The 11,413-nt window shown below is 34.7% G+C and overlaps 1 protein-coding gene across 1 annotated transcript; it reads left to right on the top strand.

Annotated features, from left to right (window-relative positions):
- The first annotated feature begins 200 nt into the window (after positions 1-200).
- LOC109067761 (CD99 antigen-like) lies at positions 201-10,573 on the top strand. Its single transcript, XM_042731948.1, has 10 exons — positions 201-372; positions 947-988; positions 2,258-2,308; positions 2,415-2,462; positions 3,462-3,488; positions 3,685-3,735; positions 4,266-4,298; positions 7,331-7,447; positions 7,537-7,587; positions 10,027-10,573. Exons 1-10 carry the CDS (start codon positions 255-257, stop codon positions 10,053-10,055), a joined length of 567 nt encoding a protein of 188 aa, XP_042587882.1. The 5' UTR covers positions 201-254; the 3' UTR covers positions 10,056-10,573.
- Positions 10,574-11,413: the final 840 nt, after the last annotated feature.

The raw sequence follows: 11,413 nt of genomic DNA, 5'->3' as shown, positions 1-11,413 counted from the left end.
TGTTTAAGCTGAAACACTAAAATTAATAAAAACTAAAACTAGAATAAATAAAAACTAAATAGAAATATTTTAAAAAATAATTTGAAAATATAAATAAAATGACAATAATAAAACACACCAAATAAAGCACACCAAAACTAAAACAAAAATGAAAACTGAAAAAAAAAGATGAGAGTAATAAAAGAGATGCAGAGTTTAAAGCAGTGCTCAATAAACACTTGGATGTGAATAATGGTGTCGTTCACACTCGACTGATGTTATCAAATGAAAGCACAACAAACATCATGTGTTTCTCTGGTTCTGCTCCATCAGCTGAAGAGGAACCTGCTGCTGCTGCTGAAGAAGAAGAAGCAGAAGCTCCAGCTGAAGCAGGTAGAAACGCCAGACTCGATCCCAGTGTCTGTTTTCACTCTTGCAGACTCTGTTTTGGCAGTCAAACTCTGTGGCATTTTTAAATGACTTTCACTAAAAGGTATTCAGGTCGTTTCCTCCCAAACTCATCCTTATAATGGGAACAAAATTCATACAGCAGCACTTTCTGTATAAATCTCTGTTTATCATAATGGACAATGGTTTCAAACATAAAGCTTGTAATAATTGTCTGAATATGAGTGAAGATGCTTTTATCCAAAGCAACTAACACTGCATTTTAAGATATATACAGTACATTTAAAAAAAAAAATAATAAATAAGATTTTTTTTGACAATTTATATTTGAAACTAACTTCTAAAGCATTTATATCAAATTTTGTGCATTCAAAAAATATTTTTTAAATTTATTTATTTGATTTGAATGCATAATTTTTATTTATTTGGATTACACATTTATTTAAACTTAAACCTAAGCAACTAAAACAGGTACGCAGCTCACTTTCTGTCGTATTAGCAGTATGTTTATGTATTATTCTGTTTTGAGACTATTTGAACTGAATCCTTTGACTTTCAGAAGCCGATGCACCTGTCGGAGATCCTGAAGTTACTGAAGAAGGTGAAACAGAGATTTACTGTCGTCTTTATCTCAGTTTGATCTTCACAAAGCCACAGTCTGACCTCAGGCAGAAACTCTGCTTTCCTTACATAGGTTTTTCTTTTATTGCCACAGTTAAACTATAACTATGTCAACTCATTACTATGGCATTATATAAATATTGTCATATCAATCTTTATAAAAAAAAAAAATAAAAAAAAAAGATTTCAAATACAGACGACATATTTGGCTTCATAAGAAAACCTTTTTAAACTTCTTTTGCTTTAGTAATTTTACAATCAAACACGTTCATAGTCCAAACACGAGACCCAGAGCCCGTATTTAATGTGGTCAGGGTTGTGTTTTCTTCAGTCTGCTGGAGTTTGATGATGGTTTTGAGGATGAGGGTGATCTCTCTGTTGACTAATGCCTCATTTTGATGAGTTTCTACCACGTGACAGATCAAAATGCATCAAGAACATTGCTTAATTGGATACCAAAATGTATATGAGTCTTTTTTTTTTTCACATATTCATAAACATCATAAATTCAGAGGAATGTTTCCCCTCTGGTTGTGTGTGTGAATGCTGGGAATGTTCAAATAAACTCGTATTTGACATCAAATATTCTTCCCTAAAACTATTTGCCCATAATCAAAAGAAAAAAAAATGGATATTATATTTAACAAAAAAATTATGCATGTTAATTTAAAAAAAAAAGAAATTGTACATTTATATTATATATTTACATTATTAATATTATTACTATTTTTTTTACAATAAGCACATTTTCTCCCATGCCCATAAACAACAACAAAAGTTTTTATGATTAACATATATTTTTGTTACATTTATATTTACATTATTTTTGTGAAAATTAAACATATTTTGCCTCCAAAATATTATGACTGACATATGAAAAAAACTACCTATTATTTAATTTAAATACAGTATTTATTTAATTTATTTTGAGGTGTTTGTACATTATGGTATGTTTGTTGCTCTGTAGTTTACGTATGTTGATTTTATATTGTATTTTAGTAATTAAATGAGATTCATTGTTAAGAAAAATAGAAATAATAACAATAATAATAATAATAATAATTACAATAATAGGAATTAAAAACTTGCAGTACTGTAAAATTACAGAAATGAAAAATTTGGTTGAAAAAGCCTAATAGTCATGAGAATAAATAATCTAATGACAGGTTTTGTTGTGAAGTGTGACTTGGATGGTTTTTGTGGATTATTATTATTTTGTGGACTGAATGTCATACTGTATTTTTCCTAGACGTGACCGCTGTACTGGAGGAACCGGTGCACTCTGGCGACGCAGTGGAAGGTTTGACGCCGGACTATCTGTCCTTTAATAAGTGTTTAGGGTCAGATCATCTCACCTGCTGCTGTTTCACTGTCCGTCACATTCATGTGCTTCTGTGTTTCTCCAGTTCATTCTGTAGGATTTGATCTTGCTGATGCGTTCCCTGAAGATATAGGTAAGAGATCATCACAAATCTGGAAGTACAGTGGAAAATAAAACGATCCCTGACTGTTACAGTTATTACCGTAATGCTGTGTTGTAGTAGATTAATGATGAATTATACTTACATTCTCCATCATTTAACAAAGACGGCATCCATTAGTCTTGAGCTTCTCTATACAGAACAAATGTACAGTATCAGCCATAACGTTTGGAATAATTACAATTATTTAATGTTTGTGAAAGAAGTCTCTTCTGCTCACCAAGACTGAATTTATTTAAAAAATTGTGAAATATTATTATAATTTAAAACAGCCGTTTTCTATGTGAATATCTGTTAAACTGTAATTTATTTCTGAGAATAACATTCAACAATGATAATAATCAGAAATGTTTCTTGAGCAGAAAATCATCATATTAGAATGATTTCTGAAGATCATGTGACACTGAAGACTGCAGTAATGATGCTGAAAATACAGCTGCGCATCACAGAAATAAATTACACTTTAACAGAGATTCACACAGAAAACAGCTGTTTGAAATCACAATAATATTTACTATATTTTTTATCATTAAATGCAGCCTTGGTGAGCAGAAGAGACTTCTTTCAAAAACATTGAAATATCTTAATTATTCCAATCTCTTGACAGTCATATAATATGTGCCTGAGTGTAATTTCCAAACCTCGTTAGCCTCGTTCAATGACTTTACACACATGACGCATCACACAGCCCTGCGCATGAAACAATCCCTGTGTCTCGATGGTTTGAGTGCATTTCAAGCACTCACATAACGCATGACTGAACTGGAACAGATTCAGTGGTGTGTGTCTGATTACTGTACTCAGTTCCTTGTTAGTGATCACACACTTCATTTATCTGCTGCTCCTGGTTCGGCGAGTCAGCAGTGTTAATTAAAAGACTGACCACTTTAACTGCGGTATGTCAGCGTTACACTTACTGTAATAAACACTATCAGCAGACTGTTCATATGTCATTTATCATTTACTTTACAGAAGAGAAAGCACAACCAGAGGATCCAGGTAACAATCTACTGCATTCAAATTTTAGCATGTCCATAAACATGGGATGTTTCTCTTAAAAGCCGCTTTGAAGTTATATCATATATAAACACAGTGTACAAATTCAGCTCGATTCTGAATGAATGAAGTTTCCATATTCAGTATAGAATCAATACATTTCAGAGTTTCTTTATGATAATTATATATTTGCATACAGGAGAGAATGCAGTGGGAGGTGCGGACCGGCACAGCGCAGGTCAAGGCAAAGGTACGGCACTTTGTGTTTTCTATCATATTTACGTGATCTTTTGCAGTGCATACTTTAGTCTTAACGCCTTTAATCTTATTATGCATTATTCTCAGGTTAAATGAAGTAAACTGAATCTGGCCTAAATTATAATGCTTAATTGTTCTTGCTCAAGGTCTTGAGACAATAAAGATTAATCCCTCGGTAGGCAGTTTTTGTAATTGATTAAAAAATTTATATATTATAAGCATATTTAATAGTATAAATGTATAGAATAATCAGGATTTCAGCTCTGGGCTTCTAGGCATCAGAGATACTGATGTATAAAACATTTCCTGAAAATAAACTAAAATAAAATACAAATAAATAAATAAAAAATAAAATAAAAATATTGTAAGCAATGCATTATACTCAATACATTGGCTAAATGTGTGCAGCAGAAAGCATCTAACATAAAGCAAGCAGGGTATTTGTGTTTTCTTCATAGCACACAGCAATAGTTATTGGCAATATCTGTGTTGAATCTCGTTATGTTTTCTCTTTCATTACAGCTCGCAGCGCTGGAGCCGTTTCTGAGCCGAACGGTATCATATCCTTCAACTACATCATAGAAACAAACATTTCTTAAATGTTACATTTGTGAGAAAGTCAAAGTGCTGGAGTGTTCTGGGTGGATTCTTGTTGTTAGGGGGTTTGGGGTGGTTACTAGGGTGTTGCTAAGAGTTCTGAGAGGGTTCTGGGTGGTTACTAGGGTGTTGCTGGGTAGTCATTAGAGGCTTCTAGGTGGTTGCTAGGTAATTAGGTGTTTTTGGTAATTAAAAGGGTTCTGGGTGGTTACTAGGGTGTTGCTTGGTAGTTGTTGGGGGTTCTGGGTTGTTCACCCCTCGTGTCTCTCTGATCTTAAGGACTGTAGATGTGGCTCAGGTCCCTTCTTCAAAGCAAGTCTGTGGGATTTTTTAAAAACTGTTTCAGTGTCCAGCAGGTGAAAAGATTTAGGGTTACTCATAAGAACAAACCCCTAACACTGAGCATTTAACGCATGCATCATCTCACGTTCTAAAACACAAACTTTCTTTCATGATCCTCTAATATTTTCATGGAAGAAAGGAAATAATATGGTTTGGAGTGGCATGTTGGAATAAAAACATAAAAATTATGACAAAATGCTAAAAATATGACTTCTAAATTACCAGATAAAAAGTAAAAAATATGACATAAGTCATAATTATGAGAAAAGTCAAAATTTTGACAATTTTCATAATTATGAAATGGAAAGTCTAAATCATGGATTATCCTTTTTTGGATTGATGTTATAAAACACAAACATTCTGACTAAAATAATCTAACGATTCATGGAAGAGAAAGTAATAGTTTTGTTTAAATTAAAAGTCATATTCATGACATTAGGTTAAAATTAAAAGATTTAAAAATCAAAATTAGGAGATAAAGTCAAAATGACGACAAACTGCCAATTACGAGAGTAAAAAGTCACTAACAAGATAAAGAAAAAAATCTATCAAAATGTAAAAATTTGTACAAATAATTTATGAGTAAAAATAAAAGTCTAAATGATGAATAACCCTTTTGGTGGCTGAGAAAATAATACAGGCTTGTGACATGTTGAAATTACAATTATGACATAAAAAGTATACATTTTGAATGATAAAAAAATCTAAATTTCAAAATGAAATTGACAAAATGTTATAAATATGAAAAAAAGTATAGATTAGGAAACATGATGTTTTGTGGAAGACATATAAGATTAATTTAGATTATATTAGACTTTATTGTCATTGTGTTAAATCTAATCTAATCTAAATAAACCTAATTATTTCCTGTCTCCTGTGAAACATGTTAGATGATGTCAGTCAGAATATATTGTGAATATCGTTGGCTCTTTGACAAATTGCTTTTGTTCCTCTTTTGTAAGTCACTTTGAAATAAAAGCATCTGCTAAATGTATGAATGTGAATGGAGTGACATGAGAGAGAGTGACTGATGACAGAATAGTCATGGGTCAGTTTTTATTATCAGTGAATGTCAGAAGCCTTGTTTAAAGAACATGAGCTCCTGTTGAGCAGCACTTTCTCTCTCTTTCATCTCCTGCAGGATCTGTAAATCAGGTTCAGTCTTGTCCGTCTGTCTTTTCCCTCACAAACATTCCTGTCACTGCGTGTGTGGAGTCTCGCTGCGCTCCGTCAAATCCTGCGGCTCTGGGGCCGACTGTGACAGGCGTACTGATGCTTCTCTGCAGCAGAGCATTGTGGGTAGACTATTGATAAGTGCCACTGCTGCATTAGTGCTTGTGATAAATGCTGAAGCAGAAACCAATCTGGATCCCCTAAACCTGGAAACATCAGAAACTGACCGACGTAAAAATTTCTGTAGTTAAAACACATTTTACATTTCTTTTGAAATGTACATAAAAAGTCACAATTATTAAAAAAAAGTCACCATTATGACAGACTAAGTCTTTATGAGATAAAATATCGAAATTATGAAATAAAAGCATTCTGGCTACAATAACCTAACATGTTTCATAGGAGAAACAAAATAATGCAGGTTTAGAGAGAGATTGAAATAAAGAGTCAAACTTATAAGTTATAATTATGACAAAAAGTCACAATTATGACTTTATGAGAAAAAAAAAAAACAATTATGAGAGTAAAAAAAACAAAACAAAAAAAAAAAAAAAAAAAAAAAATCTGAGTAAAAATAATCTAACACGCCTAATGGAAGAAAGAAAATAATGTGGAACAGCCTAAATAAAAGTCAAAATGTTGACACAAAACTTAAAATGATGAGTTGTAAAATAAAATAATTAAAAAAATGGACAAAAAGTCATTATGATAAAAAGTTGCTGTCATAATGAAATAAAGTCAAAATGATGAATTATCGTTGTGGGGATTGATGTCACAAAACACACTAATATCATATTTCATGGAAGAAATAAAAAATTTAAAATTAAAATTATTATGAGATAAAATGTTTAAATTATGAGATAAAAAGGTATATCATTATAACAAAAGGTTGAAGTTTTTTGCAACAACGTCATAATCATATAATTTTGTCTTTTTGTCATAATTGATTTTTAATCAAGAGACTTAGTATGTCATAATTTAGATTTTTTTATCTCATAATTATTTTTAATTGGATAATTTTAACTATTTAATTATTTTCTGTCATAATATTGTTTCATCAAAGCAATTTGTGGCAGAAATGGGCTTCAATATAAACCTGAAGCGGCTCCAATATAATACTGCCATCTAGTGGACCATTATGTGAATATTGTCTCTTCTTATCCACTGATATTATAAGAAAAGAGAATAGTGATTTTAACATTGATCTGTTTGTTGACTTTAGTGAACACATGAAGCAGTGTCCAGTGCTCAGTGCTCAGTGTGAGGGGTTTGTTTATAAGAGACACTAAATCTTTTCACCTGCTGGACAATAAAACAGGTTAAGAAAATCCCACAGACTTGCTTTGAAGAAGAGGAACGAAGCCACATCTACAGCAACCACCCAGAACTCACTAACAACTCTGTAGCAACCACCCAGAACACGCGAGTAAGCATATATACACACGACTGAGCTGGTGTGTGTGGTTCTGTTGCAGAGAGCGGATCCAGTACAGTTGTTGGTGTTGTTTGTGGGATCGCAGTAGCAGCTGTTGGAGCCATAACCGGATACTTCACCTATCAGAAGAAGAAACTGTGCTTCAAGGTCCAGAGAGGTGTGTGGGTGTTTACACTTTCATTCACATGAACATCTGAGTCTCAGATAACGCAGCGAGTGTGATGAGAACATATGCTTTCTCTTCAGGTGACCCGGAGAGCGCCAAAGAAGAGAACGGCACGCAGAGCGACCCACAGGGTGAGCCGTCCACTGCTCATTTTCACCTTTAAATCATGTCTGTCACTGAATATTATCTTATTTATATAACATTCGATACCCAGCTGGCGGGTACCTTAGTAATCACTCAGAAGCCCTAAAAACTTCAGAGCAACATCAAACAACCAACTAAAACTCCCAACTGCCTAGCAACCACCTACAACTCCCTAACTACTTCCTAGAAACACCCTGGCAGCCAACCAGAATCACCCAACAACTGCCTAGCAACTACCCAGAAGCTCCATATCATTATTATCTATTATCTATTATTATCTATAATATTATCTAGCAACACCCTAGTAACCAGTCAGAACACCCAACAACTACCTAGCAATCCAGGAGCGCCAGTGACTACTTGGCAACCACCTAGAACCATCAAATGACTACCTAGAAACACCCTGGCAACCATCCCAGAACCCCCAACTGTTATCTAGCAACACCCTAGTAACCAATCAGAACACGTAACAACTATCTAGCTATCCAGGAGCCCCAATGACTACTTGGCAACCACCTAGAAGCCTCAAATAACTACCTAGCAACACTCTAGCAATCACCCAGAACCCGCTAACAACTACTTAGCAACACCCTGGCAACCAACCAGAACCCACAACTACCTAGCAACCACTCAGAACCCCATAACTATTATGTAGCAACACTCTAGTAACTGGTCAAAACACCTAACAACCACTCAGGAGAACCAATGACTACTTAGCAACCACCCAGAACCCCATAACTATTATCTAGCAACGCTCTAGTAACTGGTCAAAATACCTAACAACCACTCAGGAGAACCAATGACTACTTAGCAACCACCCAGAACCCCATAACTATTATCTAGCAACGCTCTAGTAACTGGTCAAAACACCTAACAACCACTCCACAGGAGAACAATGACTACTTATCAACCACCCAGAACCCCATAACTATTATCTAGCAACGCTCTAGTAACTGGTCAAAACACCTAACAACCACTCAGGAGAACCAATGGACTACTTAGCAACCACCCAGAACCCCCACATAACTATTATCTAGCAACGCTCTAGTAACTGGTCAAAACACCTAACAACCACTCAGGAGAACCAATGACTACTTAGCAACCACCCAGAACCCCAGAACTATTATCTAGCAACGCTCTAGTAACTGGTCAAAACACCTAACAACCACTCAGGAGAACCAATGACTACTTAGCAACCACCCAGAACCCCATAACTATTATCTAGCAACACTCTAGTAACTGGTCAGAACACCTAACAACCACTCAGGAGAACCAATGACTACTTAGCAACCACCTAGAACCCTCAAATGACTACATAGCAACACTCTGGCAACCAACCAGAACCCACAACTACCTAGCAACCACCCAGAACCCCATAACTATTATCTAGCAACACTCTAGCAATCACCCAGAACCCGCTAACAACTACTTAGCAACACCCTGGCAACCAACCAGAACCCACAACTACCTAGCAACCACCCAGAACCCCATAACTATTATCTAGCAACACTCTAGTAACTGGTCAGAACACCTAACAACCACTCAGGAGAACCAGTGACTACTTAGCAACCACCCAGAACCCCATAACTATTATCTAGCAACACTCTAGCAATCACCCAGAACCCGCTAACAACTACTTAGCAACACCCTGGCAACCAACCAGAACCCACAACTACCTAGCAACCACCCAGAACCCCATAACTATTATCTAGCAACACTCTAGCAATCACCCAGAACCCGCTAACAACAACTTAGCAACACCCTGGCAACCAACCAGAACCCACAACTACCTAGCAACCACCCAGAACCCCATAACTATTATCTAGCAACACTCTAGTAACTGGTCAAAATACCTAACAACCACTCAGGAGACCAATGACTACTTAGCAACCACCTAGAACCCTCAAATGACTACATAGCAACACTCTGGCAACCAACCAGAACCCACAACTACCTAGCAACCACCAAGAACTCCCCAATGCCCTAGTAACATTCCAGACTGATGGGTCTCAGATCTGCTCATGAGGGAGAAACAGTGATGGAAACACAATATATCATATAATCACGTACCATTTGGACATCAAAATAAACACTTAACTAGCTCTCAGAACAGAGGAGAAACACATCCTCTCTTTTGCTGTTGATATCGAAGGTTATGTGTCCGATCGATCATCTAACAAACAAGGCCTGTCCAGTTCATAATACTATATACTGTAATATTAATAGATTTCAGTGTTTGACTATAAAGACGTTTTGTTTATTTTTATACAATGAATAAAGAATCCCAGTTTTGTGCTGGTGGACATGTGATGTCCAGCCGTGTCCTGAAGGGAAACCAGTTGAGAAGCGCTGTCATAAACTACAGTCACATGACACTGATGTGAAGGGCTTACTGTATTTGTGATGTTTTTGTTTTTCTTCTGCAGTTTTAAGCACTCTCCTGAACTCATCTTAACTCCAGCAGTGAAGCAGCCGAGTCCTGTGAAGCGACTGTGAACTGCTTTACACAGGAAATACTCACAACTGAGTCAACTTCACAAACACATTCACAGAACAGAACGTCAGCACAAATATCTTCCTGACGCAGATTAGGGCTTTTTCATAATATCTCATCTTCCTACTGCTTCGACTACAGTTCTGGACTAGCACTAGGACTGTTAATAATTGTTTTGAATGTATTTTCACATAGTTTGAGAGGGATGGGATGTGTGTGTGCGTGTATGCATGTGTAATTCGACAGCCTTCTGGGAGAGGCATTTCATTTCGTTACTTTAAAAAGTGTCATTAATCACACAGTTTTGTTTGATTCACAAAAAAGAAAAAGCAAATCTCATACCGTGGAATGATTCACTTTAAAATTGTGTTGTCTGACCAAATAAAATTCGTAGGACGTCTCTTTTGATTTTGTTTTTGTTTTTTAAATCCTGTAAATAATTGTTGAGTTTGAATAAAAGGGTGGTTACATTTATATAACCATGTGCGTATTTTATTGCACAAAGTTGCATAATGCAGTGACAAACCAGGACTGCAAATACATGAAATGTCTTTTTTAGGAGCAATTAACCTTCTTTGGAGGAAGTACCCTTTATTATTTCACCTATTTAAAGAAAAAAAAAATCTATTATATGCTAAATATAAATGGAGATAAAAATATAAAATAATGTTATTAATAATACTAATTAAAGTAACAGTAATTTACATAGTGATATAATGCATATATTATATTATTCCATGATACAGAGCAATACACACACACACACACACACACACACACACACACACATATATATATATATATATATATATATATATATATATATAATAATCATTTTAATATAATCATTTTAGTACTTATTCACATTTTTTTACTAATTTCAGTTTTAGTTATTATAGTACTTCTAGTTAAACTACATGAAGATTAGAATTTTTACAAATATTATTATTTTTTTTTATTTCATGATAACGTTAAAGTTATCATTTATTGTATTTCAATTAACTAAAATGTTTTATGGTTTTAGATTTAGTTAATGATAATAACCCTTAAAGAAAGTAATTCAGGCTTGGACAGAAGGAAAACTAAATGCAAATTTTTAGGTGAACTATTAAAGATATTTTGCATTGTGACATTATTTTCCATGCAAATAAGCACATTTCCCTCCTTCATTCTTACATGTTATTGGCAGTATTTTCATGAGTTATCTTATTTGGTTTTATGACACTTTTACATTGAAATTTAAATCACGCTTCCTCCTTTGGTAAATTCCTCCACTGGCTGCTCTTAATTTGAGGGCAGGAGGAGGTGAAATATATAAT

Source organism: Cyprinus carpio, chromosome B9 (genome assembly GCF_018340385.1).
Source record: "Cyprinus carpio isolate SPL01 chromosome B9, ASM1834038v1, whole genome shotgun sequence".
Classification (NCBI taxonomy): Eukaryota; Metazoa; Chordata; class Actinopteri; order Cypriniformes; family Cyprinidae; genus Cyprinus; species Cyprinus carpio.
The sequence above is the reverse complement of the archived record's forward strand: the minus strand, read 5'-3'. Positions and strand labels throughout refer to the sequence as shown.

Bases quoted from the DNA above. Each gene is read 5' to 3' on its own strand.
- LOC109067761 (XM_042731948.1), top strand. From the start codon at position 255: ATGTTATCAAATGAAAGCACAACAAACATCATGTGTTTCTCTGGTTCT. The intron at 2,309-2,414 runs GTTTGACGCCGG...GTGTTTCTCCAG, and splicing joins CTCTGGCGACGCAGTGGAAG to TTCATTCTGTAGGATTTGAT. The intron at 7,448-7,536 runs GTGTGTGGGTGT...CTTTCTCTTCAG, and splicing joins GTGCTTCAAGGTCCAGAGAG to GTGACCCGGAGAGCGCCAAA.